This window comes from Rhamphochromis sp. 'chilingali' (genome assembly GCF_963969265.1).
Source record: "Rhamphochromis sp. 'chilingali' genome assembly, chromosome: 9".
NCBI lineage: Eukaryota > Metazoa > Chordata > Actinopteri > Cichliformes > Cichlidae > Rhamphochromis > Rhamphochromis sp. 'chilingali'.
Window position 1 is genome coordinate 31702201 of NC_137936.1, and position 17573 is coordinate 31719773.

At 37.3% G+C, this 17573-nt stretch overlaps 1 protein-coding gene across 3 annotated transcripts in view; it reads right to left on the reverse strand.

Annotated features, from left to right (window-relative positions):
* rap1gapb (RAP1 GTPase activating protein b) overlaps nucleotides 1-10097 on the reverse strand; it is a 67443-nt gene extending 57346 nt beyond the window's left edge. For 2 of the 3 annotated variants that reach the window (XM_080891307.1, XM_080891304.1), the window contains exon 1: nucleotides 9908-10095. In XM_080891307.1, the coding sequence (XP_080747433.1) occupies nucleotides 9908-9951 (44 nt within the window). In that variant the 5' untranslated portion in view covers nucleotides 9952-10095. Of the gene's footprint in view, nucleotides 1-9907 lie in introns of all 3 variants that reach the window. The other variant, XM_080891303.1, reaches the window with a different exon arrangement.
* Nucleotides 10098-17573: the final 7476 nt, after the last annotated feature.

Genomic DNA, 17573 nt, shown 5'->3' on the forward strand with positions numbered 1-17573 from the left:
ACTCTTTTTCATTACGAGTTCACAGTAAGAATCAAAATCAAATCACTTCACAGTCAAATTCAAGTGGACATTTGTGCCCAGTCTGAAGAAATTCCCTCAAGGTTTTCCTGACATATCATTTTCACTTGAAAGGGAGGGCTGTGTGGCTGTGCAGGCATCCTCACAACCCAGAAATATCAATCATGTCAAACATAACTCATGTAAAGCTTAACTGCATTAATTGTGGACTGTTGCTGTTATGTGTTGATATGAGGAATGGCAGAGAGAAAGATGGAGGAAATGTGGTTTTTGGTCAAATTAGTTGCCAGGGACAGAAAAGAGGAAATATGAGATAAGAGAACAAAGTGGTGCTTTTCTTCTGCTGGTTTTCTTCTGCTGGTACATTATAGTTAGTCAACAAGTCAGGTTTTCTGTGTGGTTGGTGTTTTTTTTTTTTCATTCATTATCCTGAAATCAAATGATTTCATTTGATTTTGATTTTATTGATTAGCATTCAAATTCAAATCTCTGTGAAAACAGTGAAAAACAAACAAACAGTGAAAACAGAACAAAAATCTACCATAAAGAAAGAAAGCATGAGACAAGGCTAATCAAAAGGTATTGGCTGAAGCATTTGCTTATTATGCCAACCCTTTTCACAAAATATCTTTTTGTATGCAGCTCCTGTACACAGGGCTTGAAGAAAATAATAAAACAAAGCAAAAACCAACCAACCAAACAAACAAACCAAAAAAAAAGAAAAAAAAAAAAACAAAGAAAAAAAACTTTCCACCTTAGATAAGTAACTACATCAAGGCAAAAGAATCAAGAGGGTTTTTTTTTCTCCTTTTTGCTCTTTTCATTCTTGATTTATATATGTTTCTAATACTCTATTTTTAAACATGTTTTTAAACAAGGAAAATGAACTACACCTTTTTAAATCACTGTCATAACTATTCCACAGGTTAACTCCTCTAACAGAAACACATCTCTGCTTTATATTTGTCCTTATCTTGTTTTTTTTAAAGAAATGTTCCCCTTAAGTCATATTGACTCTCTCTGACTTTGAACAGCTTCTGAGTACTGGGGCAAAGCAAGTTATTTTGTGCTTTATACATTATCTGTGCCATTTTATATTCAACTAAATCATAAAATTTCAGGGTATTCAGATTAATAAACAAAATGTTAGTTGGTTCTATATAGTTTGATTGGTTTATAATTCTTATAGCTCTTTTTTGTAACTTGAAAATAGGAAGAGTGTTTGTTTTATATGCATTACCCCATATCTCCAGACAGTAAGTCATATATGGAAGCAACAGAGTACAATAAAGTGTGTATAATGATTTTTTGTTCAGGACATGCTTTGTTTTATAGGGAATAGCAATGGTTTTTGACATTTTTGTTTTCACGTGGTTTATATGAGACTTCCAACTCAGCTTATCATCAATTATCACTCCAAGAAATTTATTTTCGTACACTCTTTCAATTTCAATTCCATTAACCCTTATTTTAGATACATTTTTCATTTGTCTAGTGCCAAAAATAATCAATTTTGTTTTCTTTATATTTAATGATAACTTATTTACATCAAACCAGTTTTTTAATATATTTAACTCCTTTTCCGCTGTAGTCAGAAGCTGTTCTAAGTTTTTACCTGAGCAGTACAGAGTGGTATCATCAGCAAACAATACACATTTTAACAGTTTGGAAACACTACATATGATCAAGGACAAATTCCAGAACCAGATGCTAGAGGTGGACAATCAGCCTACTAATAACCACTGCTTATCCCTTTCTCCCCATGGCTAAGCCAGTCAAACAATTACTTTATGCCAACACAATCACAGGCATTCATTCCACTTATTGGTGAAGGAATGAAAATGGAAAATATCATCAGGATAATAGAAGCCGTTCTGCTTTTTCTCTCCTTTAAATTTACAAAGAAAAAAGCCAACTCAAGTTAGGTTCAAGTATATAAAAAGATGATAAAAATGATAAATGAGATTTCTGGGTTTAGGATGTGCAGGTATTAAATGCAAAGTCTAACCCATTTTTTCTACTGCAACGTATTCCAAAAACTGGTTAAATGTCAGACTCACAGAGGTAGTGCACTTCCTGCCAATGGTAAAGAAAACATGTTGATCCTTGTCTCCAGTAAAAGCAGAAATACTGCAATTTTAAAATACTCTATTTCAAGCAAAGCATGTAATAAATATTAGCATATTAACGCTTGTATCTATACATGAAAGAGCACTTATGTGTGATATGAAGTTTAGAGTGGTTTGCAAGGATGTGCAAGTATCCTCTCTGTTTTGTTAAAGTGAAAGCCTTCTATATATTTGGTAGTTCAACAGAATAGAATAGAATATTATTCATATCTTTTATATTCAGCCCTGCAGATGCCTTTAATACTATCATTACCTTTTTTTAAAAATGCAATAGGTTGATATTTGGCATGCCCATACCACTGGGTGGCAGGACAGAACTAAGTGGTAAAAATGGAGGTAGATGTCTTATCTGGGTATTTGTGCATGCCTCTGGCTATATCCCAATTCAGGGTCTGCAGCCTTAAAGGCTGCATTTTAAGGCCGATTACGTCACAGCGACGCGACGAAGGCTGTCCCAATTCGAAGGCTGCTCGAAAAGCAGCCCTCAAATGAGTCCTTCATTTCCCTAAATTTTAAGGATGTAGCGGTGTAGACTTTGTGGCCCAACATATCCCAGAATGCATAGCACGGTGGTGGGTGTGGATAATTTTGCCGAAAAAAAACGGCGGATGAGGGGCAGCCGAAGAGTAAACTTTAAGCAAGTACTGAATATTATGTCACTTATTTATATGCAAATGTTTAATAACGAAGAACATTAAAACATTACTGTTGGCCACATGTCGGCAAAGTTATGTGACATTTGTACTAACTTGGTTTTAAAGCCTTTACTTTAAAATATACGCCGTTCAATAGCTGACCTTAATCTTACAGAGAATGATCAAAGCTCATGTAGAAACAAACAAACAAAAAAGTTTCCAGCTGTTAGTATCATGGTTGCTAGGCAACCTGGGCAGCGCGACGGAAGCTAGACCGTCCCATTTTACAGGCCTCGCACTTAGCGGTGTTTGAGTACGCGGCCCTTGTGGACCGTTAAGGCTGCAGACCCTGAATTGGGATACAGCCCTTGTCTCCACACTGGTGTCTCTGTGATTCCTCTACCTGTGTAGTTCACCAGCCTGATACTAGCTTAACCTCTGCTTCTCTCCTCCTTCAATAAGCATGTATGTTGTCAGAATATTGGATAAACTTGTGTGTGAGACGAGGGGTATGATGTAAGAAAGTGAAACACCATCACTGCAGTGTTTGATATATCAAATACGTTATTGCATTTAACATTTGCATGGCACAGACTGCTAGCCTGTGGTTTTGACATTGGATACATGTCACTTTTGTTCATGACTGTAAACTTTACGTACGCAGGACTTTGTTCTTTTTCTTTGTTTGTTGTAAAGGGGAATGGAAATATTTCCATCAGCAATATGCTTGATCGATATCAATGATGTTTTCCTACTGACTCAGCAACATGCTGTTTTGGTAGTAACAGAAGGGGTGAGAAACTAGCCATAACATAAACAATTACGCCTCCATCTTTTGTAGAAACACAAAACTTTCTCAAGGGCTGACTGATAGGAGAAACATAAGAAAACATCCTGCTATACAGGTTAGTATAACAACTCAAAGCTATGAAACAGACTGAGAGTTTCATTTTGGAGGCTTTTAAGTAGAAACACGTTCCAAGAAATAGCTTTATAATCTCCCATTTCATATAATTTTTGATCTTAAACATTAAACACTGCAGTTGGTTATTTTAATTTTATTCTCACAAACATTTTCATATAGTGTTACACAAATTCCTCAAAGCTGAGAGATTGAAAATGATGCTTAAATCATGGCATATTAACACTTCTGTCCAGAGCGAACATCTAATAATACATTAGCCTGTTCAGACAGAAAGCTCTGTGGGTTATTTCCTATAAGTGAAATAATCTAAAGTAAATAGAATGAAAGTTATTAATCACTCTTTACTAGTCAGAACCACATAACTTTACAACACAATATCAATAACCATCTGCAAACTTTCAGCTTTGTGATGGTTGTGACTGTGACCTAGAGCCAAAATTTGTCCAAACACACGTGAACACAATTTTAACATTTTGTTTTCTGGTCTCTTTTAGTATATATGTCTTTGAGACGTTACATAATCATACTTGATACTTATGTGCGTAGGAACTGGATACATTTGATACTGTCTATATGTTCTGATACATAATTAATACAAGGTATTTGTCTTATTATATTTGAACGTTTCTCCCAAAATGCTACGTCCAGATGAACAGAATCAACCTTTTGGGATTATATTGAACAGTTAACTGAATTTGTGTTAAAGTTGTTAACTGATGATTTTTTTGTTTTTGGTCTGTTACTGGTTTTTGCTTTATCTGCCCATTGACTGGGTATAGAAATATATTGGTTGCAGTTTTTGGGGGGAATAGTCCATGTGGCTTTTATAATTTTAGTTGGGCGCTTTCCGCAGTTTTTCTCGAAGAAGATTAATGTTTATTTCTGTTTGTACATGGTCCCTGACAAATAAAGTGAAAATGAAAATGAAATGAAATGTCTCAAACATGCTAAAAAAGTTTCTTCAAACCAGTTATTAAATAGTAGTATAGTAGTCATACTGCCACACACACACGCATACTGAAAGACACACAAAGTAATACAGTGATAATGCAAATGGTAAACATGTTACTAATATAAACAATGAATCATGTGAATAATAAATGGGAACAAGAGAATGTCAAAAGAAATTGAGTGTGCCAATGCACGTGCTGCTGGTTGAGCTGTGAGCAGTCAATAGCTTTCTGGAGGTTGCAGGAATACTGGAAGAAAAATGTAGGCTGCCTGAAATAAAGCTAGAAGCACATGTTGAATGTTTTAATATCAAGGAAATTTTATTTTAAAAGGTCAAAACATTTCCAGGCATCCTATCTTTACCTATAACCTATCCTAAGCGTTCCTATCCCAAAAGACTAGCAGATCCCTCTCAACTCCCGGTCTTACAGATTGTTGTTAAAAGAGTGGCAAATATGTCCCTGTCTGAACTTTTCAGAGATGTGTTGCTGGGGTTATAAAATGACTACTGAAGCATCTTTTAGAGCTTCCACCCGCAGCCTTTGTGTTTTCACTTTGTTTTTTCATGTAGGCAGTATAAACACACATTACTAGTTCAAAACATGACTTCAGTAAATAGGTGGACATTTTTAAACGGGATATAGGCTCCACATGCAAAGATTTTAAAAATGGCACATTAAGAAACGCTGATAACCCTCGTGTTCACCCACTATTCACTCGCCCCTCTGAACAGGTCATCCACTTTAACTGTTTTCTTTAGTGAAGTCTGTCACCTCAATGTAATGACTAAAGAGACTCCTAAGCCAACAATCCTGCAAGGCTAGAGGAGTATAATGATCATAGTTTGCTCATGGGTTTTCATTATGTTAAAAGTTTAAAAACAAACAACAACTATACAAAAAGTATAAACAAATAAAGCTCTAATTTGCATGATGATTAGCATTTTTGACAGTTATTATGACAGTTATATTGATTTTTTATTTAAATGATGCGATGGCATTTGCTTTTGAATCTTACTCAGAAAAACCACCCTAATCCAAATTATTTTTGTGAGGCTGTTCACTTTAAACCCAGTGACCTCTCCAGGTCCATCTCTCTGATCTCTCTGACCACATAACCTTCAAAAGAGAGTAGGAGTTTGACTGTCCAGGCTCTATCATTTGGCTCTACAGTGATTACCAATCTCACACAAAGCACACACACAATCATAGTATTCTCAAGTTTTTAATTTTATATTCATATTTTCTGTGATTTTCTCTGAGGTTTAAAATGTGTAGTATTGATTTAAGAAAAGCTGATTTAGCAATATTTCCACCAGAATCCACAAACAGATTGTGGGTTGCTGTATGTGATCACTTTTTAGGGTCCTTAAAAAACAAAGCAGTAACCTCCCCATCAGATTAAGCACAGCCACACAAAAAAAACGACATTACATAATGTTGGAGGGATGAAAATAGCAAAGAACAAAAGGTGGGCTGTTTGTACAGTCACACTAGCCTCCTCAACACCATTTTCAGGTAGCTACTGTATAATACCTGCAAGGGAAATTGTAACAGAGCAGTCAGATATGTGCACAATCCAATCATCTTTCACATGGCTGAACCATTGCCATTTCTCTCTAGGCTTAAAGCAGACTTTACTCACCAGCAGGAAACCAACCATCTGTAACCTAAAACCTGTAAACATACCAGCATCATTGGCTTATTCTTTCTGGCTTCTATAATTACAATCACAAGCTCAAATTTAGGAAATTCACTCATCAGCTTGGTATTATATTGTTCAAAGTTCCCTATAGTAAAGTTAAAAATAGCTCAACCGTAACCAAGTCTCTATTTTTTTAAATCATCTGTCCTACTTCACGTAATCGCTTGCTTTAAATTTACATAGTTCAGAAAAAAAAAAATATCAGCAAGGAAGCTGGCACAGGAGATAGTAAAATTGCTCAAATAGGAGGCAATTTCCAGTTGTTTTCCACCTCATCCATTTTTCCTTGCAGCTGTTTACAAGCACTTTAAAGAAATAGCCATGTTGCTATCCGCTAACAGCAATTACCCTTAAATTGTATGCGGAAATTAATCTGCTACAAAATAACTACAAAATAACAAATGCAGAATGGTAATGTTATGGTCTAGGTCTGGGCTCCATCCATTTCTGTTTAAGAATCCTTTCAATGTTATTCATTAGGAAATTATTTCCCCAGAGATACGCTTTTCAACAACAAGGCTTTTAAAAACAGAGACAGATTTCCCAAGCAATTGCAAAACAAACCAAATTAAAATGAAAAAGCTCGTTTCTTTTCTTGAAACAAACACACACTAATTCATCTAACACAGATGCATGCTTTTAAAGGATCCCCAGGCTACTTTCGATTGTACAGAAGCATACATAAGACTAGACTGGATCACAGATAGCTGGGAAGAGTTAGGGCAAAGTAAATGTGTAAGAAACAAAATCAAATACCAGATCAAAACTAAACTTGACTGTTCCAGCAGTGCACTGCGAGGACAAAACTGGAGTGGGCCACCTTTATCTAACAACTCAGCCAAGCTGAGTGTTACAATGCACTTTAGGAGTCAACCACTGATTTTGCTGCTTTTATTCCACAATTCATATAATAAATAATTGATTCAGTTCATTCTTGTGACACCCAGCCAAACAGAGCTTTCCAACAGATTCAGGTTTGGTTTGTGTGAAAAAGAAGAAGACTTGTGAGCACAGTGCTACAAATCTCCTGAATTTAAAATCAAATGTCTACAACCTAATGTGAGAAAACATTATAGTGGGACAAATAACTGCAGGCACTCGCTTGCTCTAACCAAATGATTGTAACAGACTGAAACAAATGCAAATGTAATGTTTATATAAATGAGATTTAAAACAGCTGAATACAGCATTTAGTTTTCAGGTGATAGTAACAATTTCATTTGCACTTGTTACAATACCAGCTTACAAAAACCAAAATGTCAATGAGTTAGTAGTTTAGCCAGCTTATAATTCAACAAAGTACTCTAATGTGTCAAGTACAGAAAGGAAGAGATAAGCTTTTCTTGTCGTTTATTGGCTTGCACACACTACTGAGGATTAAAAATCCACTTCGAAGTCAAAGAGTCATATGCCGAACAAATTAATCCCATTCATCATCAAATGAGATTAATTCGTCCTGCAAATAAAAGTGTTTGAGTTGAGAAGTATTATGACAGTAATACAATAATATGACAAATGCATCAGCATGTCTTAAAATCACATTACTGATTGTAGCATGACAGTGATAGTGTCAACCAACAGGACCACTCCCTCCAAAATAATAACAGTATCTAACTTTACTTTCTGTCTTTCTTTCCTTCCTATCTAATATGACATATCAGTATCTATGGCACCCTCCTTCTGATAGCAAATGCACATTTTCCCCCTAAGGAGATGCTCTCCATTTCTGGTTTGTGTCACACTCTTCACAGTTACAGTATCACTCAGTGAGCTTGCAGTGGTTTCAAGACAAGATGTTATCTGTCATGCAAACACACAAGTCTGCTAGCAATCAAAGCAATTGCCAGAAGTTTTTCCAGAGTAACACCATGCACATTTTGTGACCACTTTCCCCATCAACAACAAGAAACCTCATGCCACCTGCCAACCAGTTGCAAGTTTATTTTTCTTTATCATTTTGTTCATTATAAATGTATCTGTAACTCTGGTCTTATGTTAACAATTTTACAAAATGGTTTCAACTGAATATTGTTCAGTACTTTAGGAGTAAGAATTTGGTGACATTTCAAATAGCATGCATAAAGGTTGTGCTGTGAAAATGGAAAAGTGCCAGCAAATATGACTTTGGCCTTAACCTTGAGCACAGCTTGGGTGAATCATAAGGCAATCATCGTGTGTAGGCCTGAACAATACTGTAGGACGAGTGGCGCTTCTTGAGAATTGTGGATGGATGACAGGCGCCTCGTCAAGGAATGAGCGCATTCAGCTGGATGAACTAACATCTAAGGTCTGTGATCATTTTCTCACTATTCATCTATTGTAATCTGACTCCTGCCCTTTATGTCTGACAGAAAAGAAACTTAATGTAAACATTGCTGTATGTTTAACTTATTTGATAATATGAAACCCATCAAGTTAAATAAAACACAAATCTGTGGTAGGCTTAATAAAATAAAAAAAATAAAATAAAAAAAGAATCTGATGAGTGCAGTTCAGGTGACAGTGAGTGCACTTTCATCACACCACTCCATATCTATTTTGGACCATTCCTTGAATCTCACTGCTCATTTTATTACAAGAAGCCTGTTGCTGTTTCAGAAATGCTGTTTCTGTGCCCCACAAATGTTTCCTTGCCTGCTATTGGTTGCCCGTGTCTGCTTGTGCACTCAGACTACCTTTCAAACTGACTTCTACAACAAAAATGTCAAATTTGTGTCTCGTGAGTGTTTTCTAGGCTGACTTGGCAGAACTCACAGGCTGCAAGACACAACATTAAAATAATTTCACTGCCTCATGAATTGTAATGCACTATTCATTGTTCATAAACCAAAGCACATCTCAAATATCCATACTCTGACTGCTTCAAAATCATCTGTCACATTAATAAAAGTGTGGAACTATACAAAGTCGAGATAATTACCTCTTCTCACTGTTTTACCCATACTAATGAAGTATTTAGTTATTCCCTGCCACCAATCACTGACTTCCTTATTCAGTATCAAGTAAGCATCACACATATTTAATTATGCACCACTTTGGTTGATGACAGGCAATCAGTGCTTTATTTGCTGGAATAAAAACGGTTTGCACTTTGAATAACCTTATCGATCACATATCTGTATGGATTTAGAAGCTGTTTAAAGCTACCAGTTATATACATTTAGACTGTTGTGTTGACTACAGTCACTTTTAAATACCTTACAAGTAGTGAGGTCTTTAAAAAGACAGATGAACAGATCACCATGACTGAGACAACCATATGCAAACCTCCCCTTGTAGCACTTTTGTAGCTTCCCCTACTAATGGTTCACGTGTAAATTAAGAGTGCACAGTTCTGCCAGTCAATGACCTTGTTAGCTTATTCAGCAGCTGCTGAGCAGATGCAGTACTAGTCCCAGAGCAGTCACACCTTCCTCTCACTACTCCAGGGCTGGCAATACAATGCAACAGGTACATGTACACTGCTGTGACAGCAGTGTCAACTGTCAACTGGCAAACTGCAAAATCAATTGATGTTCCGACAGATTAGTCCTCTATTATCTTACCCTCCATAAGCTCCAAATGTGAAACTCCTTTTCCTCTGAGACATCCTGCTGAATGGCTGATGAGGCTTCCCTGTGGTGTGCAGGATCAGAGCAGACTACAACACAAGGACTGTCATACCTCTTCCTTTTTCTTTTTCTCTTAGCTTCTCTGTGCGCCTCTCCTTCCTTTCTACACCTCTAACTCTTTCTCTTCTCTCCTCCCTCCTTGACTCAGCCCTCACTGAGTGTGTGTGTTTTTGGTATTTTATGTGTGTGTGTACACAACCCAGCCCTCCCTCTTTCTGTCTCCTCTGTGCTCTCTGACTAAGTAGCTCCTATCTCTGCCAGATTAAGAGAAAGGTGCGTCCAGCTGTCTTGTTCTGTTGTCCTGGAAACAACCACAATGATTTCTTGAATTCAAACACACCGTTTTCATTCCCACTTCTGACAGCAAGAGGGCAAAAAAATCCCTACATTAGCCAGTGTCCCACAAAAGGCATCTTCCTCAAGGTGTTAAACTAAGAATGGAGGAAACAGCTATGGACACATGTTTCCTCCATTCTTAGTGCATTTTATTTTTAACTCTAAAGCGCTTTAATTATTTTTATATATATATATATATATATATATATATATATATATATATATAAATAATTTTTTTTTTTTTTTTTTTTTTTTTTTTTTTTTTTATAGCTATTATGTTCACCCCCCAAGTTAGACAGTCGCTGGTGTAATTTGTACTCCTCCATTTTGAACCAAGATACTAAACCCCAATAAACTGTTCCAAGCAAATTTTTTGATTCGCTATTTAATGGCAGAAAATATTAAACAGTGTCATGGTTCTGGAGTTTAGTTTTGTCACTTTCTCTCTTATTTTCTATTCTTTCGTTATGCCAACTCTTGTTAGGTTTACTTTTAGTGTTTTTCAGGCTTCCCTCCAATTTTCTGCTACACCTGTTCCCAGTGCATTCATCATTATTTTGCCACTTGGTAGATCTTGTGTTTTTTTTCCTTTTTTAGACTCCCTGTGCTACTTATTCTTTGTTTATAGCCCAGTCATAATTATGTATCACCCTTTGGAAAGTTCTCTGGAATTTGCCTTTTCCCTGCTGCTCATCTGGTGTGTTCAGCTGACTGCCTCAGTGTGTATGACACACCTGAATCTGCGAATTCTGAGATTTACTATGTAAAACTATGCCACAGCGGGGGTAGTCACAGATGATGCATTAATAGTAGCACCTTGATTATATATTTACAGAATTTAACATCTTTTCTAATACTTTGAAGTGAAAAATGTGAAGTGGCATGAATTATATATGTTTTAATAAGGTGCTATTCCAGCTTACATCAATCACTCATTTGTCATGACTCATACTAATTTGACTGAGGTCTGACAAAATTATCCTTTGCCACCATGAAAATGATTACTTGAAAGCAAATAAACTGTTTGAGTTCTTGCAACTGAAAAAAAATCCCAAAAATCAAAGTAAAAGCTGTGTAAATAAAAAACTAATTTTGCTCAAGAATATCTTAGTTATCAAATTTCCAGGTCCACATCTGAGCTTACTCCCTCCCGAGTTAGACTTCAAAAGAGGATGAGATCTGATAGATGCAAGTCTCTCATCTTACTTGAACTATTTTTGGCCTGGCAATTCAAGCTCGAAAAAGACATTCACGTGTTTTTCTGTGATCACACATCTCCCAAAAGACAAAAAAAGTCAGATATCGTCACTAAAACCAATATAATTCTACTTGATCCTGCTGAATATTTCAAAAAGAGATAGGTGTCAAAGTGATACACACATTAGGATATGTGGAAAATTATATCTCTGCCAATCTGCTGGAACAAGTCTGCTTATAATGACTTAAAAAAAAAAAAAGGATGTTCTCTGATATCTCTTCCTCCTTGTCCCCTCTCATTTTCTTTCCTCTTGACTCTCTTTCCTTCCTCATGTCTGGTCTTGATTCCTCTTACATCTTGTCATATAGCCTGTTTATCAGACTTCACACTGACTCTGACTATTATACATTTTTATTAAATAATCTATAATCAAAAATTAGCTTCTAGAGAAAAATGTTTTATAGAGGCTGCTCCTCTATTACAGTCAGCTCGCCCTACTTCCTCTGCTGATAATGACATGACACATCTCTCACAGAACAATTCTCCGGAGTCAGACTTGCGCTAACAAACTTATTACTGGTGTCCAGAAATGTAGTTTCAAAAGCTCCTTTTGCTGTTGCTTTTCCTTCGTGTCTCTCAAAAGATGCCCTTCGTGATGATGTATTACCAAAAAAAAGGGAAAAAAGAAAACTATTCACTCAGACTGATTTGTGTGAGACAGGTGAAAGGGAAAGGGCAGCCAGGTGTAATTAGTCCATGTCTGTCGCTTCATTCAGGAGACATGGCAGGCTGGCTAAACAACGAGCCTGCCTTGACTTTGAGGACTTGACTGGCAATGGAAGGAGGTCCAGAGTAATGAGAAGGTGCCCTCTGTGAGATGAGGTTCAATCCACCCCATCCAGCAGTAGAAAAATATAAATCACCTTGAGAGCAGGAGACAGAGTAAGAACACTAAAGACGCTCGTTATCCACAAGGTGCAGGAACTTAGTAGCTTTGCAGTTTACATTGCAGTTAGCAATGCTGTTCTTGCTGCAGGCAAGTGTTTTAAATCACTACCTCAAATTCAAATTCAAATTTTATTTGTCACGTACACAGTCATACACAGTACGATATGTAGTGAAATGCTTGGACAACTGCTCGTGACCTAAAGAGAACAAAAAAGGAAAAGGCTATGAATAAGATAGGAAATAAATATGAAAATTAAAAAGGGTAAATTTAACTAGGAAGGAATAAAATATAAATTAAGGTTAAAAATGAAATAACTGTACAACACAAATTAGAATGAAGGGTACATTTAACTGGGAAAGAATAAGATAAAATATATAAATTAAAGTTGAAAATAAAATAACTGTACAACAAAATACACAATATAGAACTATATAAGAATGTATGAAGAAATATAAATAAATATATACACAATAACCTGATGTGCGGTAGTTTACCAAGACTCGAAGTTTACTGCTATGTTAGTGGTGCTCTGAAGCTACGCTTTGCTCCAGTCGTGCTTAAAGGTAATGATGAACTGCAAGTCCTAGAATGCCATTGGCAACTGTTCAGGGTTTGATTTTCTTTGAACTTTATTGAGACTTAAAGTGGCACTGTACATAAATAATACAGAAATCAAGTTTCACCGGTGTTAAAGTACAGCTGGGTTTAATGGGAGTATTCTTGGCTTTGTGCAGGCTGTAAAATTCCTCTAAATAAGGAAAAGGTTTGACACGCTGGAGACAGTAAAATGTGAGCATCACCAAATCAGACAAAACCACTTATGTTAAGTTCTGTTGTGAAGAACCAAGCTGAGCATTTTCAGTGGTGCCATGTTATTATTTTGAAAATTGTCGTGGATCTGACCAAGTAACCAATGTTATCATGCAAGAGTCCTGCATGATAGCAGCCTGTCAGTCATAAGGTGAGCTCCACCTAAACAAAGCCCTGCTTTATCATCCTAAATGATTAAAGGATGTTCTCCCTGCTGGCCATGTAAAGACAGCAGCTTCACTTTCCACACCCACTGCTATGTATATCCTTTATAAAAAAAACTGTGGTTTTGATGTAAACTGTTTTGTTAAAACAGACATTTTTATGTTATTGAAAAAATATTTATTTTAAATCATCCCAAATAAAAAGATCATGCTTTTTTAAAATTCCATAATTTAGTGAGGGCAAGCACATTTTGCTCTGAAGCTCTTTAGACATCCAAACTCTATGGGTGAAAATATTTTAAGAGCAGCAAAAGTTCCTCTTAAATAGACTTAAAGGTTTAAGGGGCTATTGCATTGTTACAGTACAGTTCCTCACCAGTGGGAACAGCAAAGCAGGACACCAACACATTAAATATTTACCAGCTGTGCACACAACTACACCCCTGACAAGATCGTAAGGACACTTTCTGCCTCTGTGACTTGAAATGCCTATTCATGTTTGCTCTTCCTTCTTGTCAAACTTTCTGCACCAAAATTTGTACTGTTAGGCACTGTTAATCTTTTTTCCCCCCTTCTTTTTTATGTCTCTGCAACCGTACAAGGTCGGCATCACAAACACAGCAGGGAATAAAAATTTTAAAATAATAGCTCTCTTTATTTACATTTTGGAGGCAACAAGATGACAAATTTCTAAATTACAAATAGCACACATTATTCAGTACTCAGTGTGCAACTGAATCATCAACAAAGAACAGAATTTTATGCAGGAACTACACAAAGGAAAGTGAAAATAAAGGGAAGGCATAAGATTAATGAAGTTGGATTGGAGCACCACTACCCCTCACTGTTAGCCAGGGGAACTACTTTTCATCCTCTCAAGCTTCTGAGTGTCTCAGGGGCCGTTTGAGAGCTCCGTTTGACACAGACAACTTTGAATTTTAAGCAGATAGACTGCTCCCTTCAAGCAACAGTCTCTCCCGCCTACGATGAGTTTCACAGCAACGAGAAGGAGCGAGAGTAGGACACGCACTAGCTGATGAACAAAGCATTAAGATTTTATCTCCTTATATCTTCATAACAATGTCCAATATTCTGTTTCAGGCTGCGGACAGATTACTGGTCAGTACGGTTGTAAGGTTACCGAGCAGAAACAGGCAGCACAGAGGTATCCACTCTTCCGTAACCAAATGCAACAAATGAGATTTTCTCTCTACTACAAATTAGAAGAGCGAGATTATCGGAGGCGCTGACATTGAATTACTTGCTCATCAAAGACAGACTGATTCCAGAAGGATCTCGGAAGACTATTCTTGTCCTCCATCAGCCTGCCCCGCTAGATCTGAATGTCATGAATTTCACAACTTCTCTCCGGGCGATGATAACAGAGGGATGTGGGGGAGTCTCCGGAAAAAGAAAAAAATCTGGGAGATAGTCAGAGAAAAGAAAGATGAGAAAAAAAACGGAGTACATGTCCAAGATTGGCAACAGGGGTGTGGGTATATATGGCATGATTAGGCATGACAAGACACAGTTGTCTCTATTTCTACTCTGTGTCTTTTATGCAGTCCATTTATAGTCATTAGACTTGGATTGGAGAGGAGACAAAGAAGAAATGTGAAGTTACAAATCACCGTAGGAGTGGAAGAGTCTGTGAACGTGCCCTTGGAGCACAGACTGAATGCACAGTGTAGCAATTTACAGGGCATTGACACACACAATCCCACTGAACATCCCCAGCACAACACGTAACTCATCCTCCGGTATGAAAATCCGGAGCAGGAGCCCATTAGAACAAATAAAAGAAAGATGCAGACAGTGGAGGAGCGGGAGAGAAACCAAGATTATTTTTCATGTAACAATGGGTGAACCAAATGGGAGAAGCCTGCCCGTGGGTCACATCCTTGGATTAATGACTTGGCAGATGGAGAAGCAACAGATACCCCGCTAGGGCCTGACTTTGATTTATACACATGAGAGGCTTAGATAAGGACCAAGAAGAGGCAGCGATAGATTTCTAATGATGCAGCCACATCAAAATAATCATTTACTCAGACCTCAGGGTCTGTCCACTGTCAACAACACTGAAATGACATGGACAGGCTGATTGGAGGTTCCGTTCTTGTTGCCATTCAAGTTGTTAGATGTGAAGTAGTAAGAATGAAAGACCACAGATTATCAGAAATTATCATTGGTCCATTATCTCCAGTTTTAATAAAGTCCCAGCATGCTTCATCTTCAGAGCCTCTATTTATCATGGAGTCTGGCTACACAGCTTCCAAATTCAGATTCAGATTCCTCACTCTTTTGTTGCTTGGTGTTTCTCTTGATCTAGTGGCACAGCTACAAATGCTTTCACAAAGAACTCCCTGACCAACTGATCAAAGTTGTGGGCCTATCATTCATATTACATTTTTCAAGACCTTCATAATGCACAGTCTTTCTTTTGGGGGATATCTTCTTTGGCGATCTGCATGGCTCAGGAGCTGCTGCCACAGCCTAAATTCATGCTGAATGTGCTCCCGGATATTCAATTGGAGATAATTTCTCTGAATTTCAGGAGTGGGTCCACACTTTATAAACTCCCTGTTTTGGTTCTCTGTCCTGCACAACAAGCTGTTCATATTTTCACCTCTCATTAGACGCTTACTCCATCTGCAAAATTAACATGCAGATGCGGTCACAGCTACTGACTAGAAGAAGGCTGTTGTCTGTTCTGATTTTCCCAACTAATCAGACATTTATCTTTTTTTTTTTACAAAAACTACATCTATTTCATGAAGATGCTGAGACAGTCACTGACATCCTGCTTACGAGAAGCAGTCTCATACAAAGCTAGTGAAAGCGAGGATGCTGCTGTCTCCCAGCAACACTGGACTTGTAATACAATGAAGTATATTGTGCATTTGTAGTCTGTAGTTGCTGTCCACGGTACTGAGAGCGGCAGTACTGTGGACAGCAACAATAACAAGCTCCGATAAAGGACCACTTGACACTTACTGCAGTCATACTGTGCGCAGCAAAAATGTTCAAACCCACTTGATGTGATTTTAAAAATGGTTACAAATCTCTATGTATGTGGCTGTAATAGGCAGATCGGATGGATAGTTAAACTGATGGTTAAGACATCGGTTCAGTCAAAATAACGCACATTTAATTTTAGCTCCAATTCCAGCTCCAATTTAGCTCTTGATTGTGTTATAAAAGAAATTTAAAAAAAAACCCTGATAGTTGGATTTCACTTTCTTATAAAGAATTCAATGAAACAACTTAAATGATTGAAATGTACAGCTTTACAGGCAAATGGCAGCTCATTTAATTTATTACAAACAAAGATGCGTTCCAGCTAAAAGCTACTTTAAATGATGGCCCCCAAAAGTAAAGACACACACGTCCAAATACAGACACTCTCAAAAGAACTGCGCTGCACATGGATGCTTTGCTTTTAACACACTGTGAGTTTTTATTTTTCTTACAAATTACAACCCCCTGAGTTATGTCGAACTGTAACAGCATCTGAAGGTAAATGTCCTTTTCACTCCAATGTCTCTATGAGCATTCGCACAGCTTCATGAACATTGGCCATGGCCCTCAACTTCAGTTGCAGCATCAAAGGGAAAAGCAGCTCTTTCATTTGCCTTTGTTCCCACTGTGACATTTCACCAAATCTGATGATGCAGGCGATGTCCGATCCCTGACCCTTGTAGGGCTCCCAGACTCCAGCTGGGCATTTGTACAGTTGCTCGAATACGAAAACGTCTGAGCATGACACAGTCACTGGGAGAGGTTGTCAGTCACAGGAATGTTAGTCAGATCCATCAATTGGACTGTTCTGATTTTGTGCCTGGATATATGCACCACTTATTTCCCAGTGCGAAAAAAAGTGCATATGCGTAAAAAATAACAACTCAAAGTGTGAAAATAAATATTACATATCTAGTGAGACAAAATTGGATGTATACAAATATTCAAAATTTACCACAGGAAAATGTGATTTTATTCAGTAAACAGGTGCTTCTAAAAACAGCTCGCCTGGTGGGAGTTGTTAGAAAACACAGATGTCTACAAGGGCCCTGTGCAGTAAAGTCATAAACAAAACAATCCCCTTCATTCTGCATCCAAACTCTAATCCACCAGAGGAGAAAT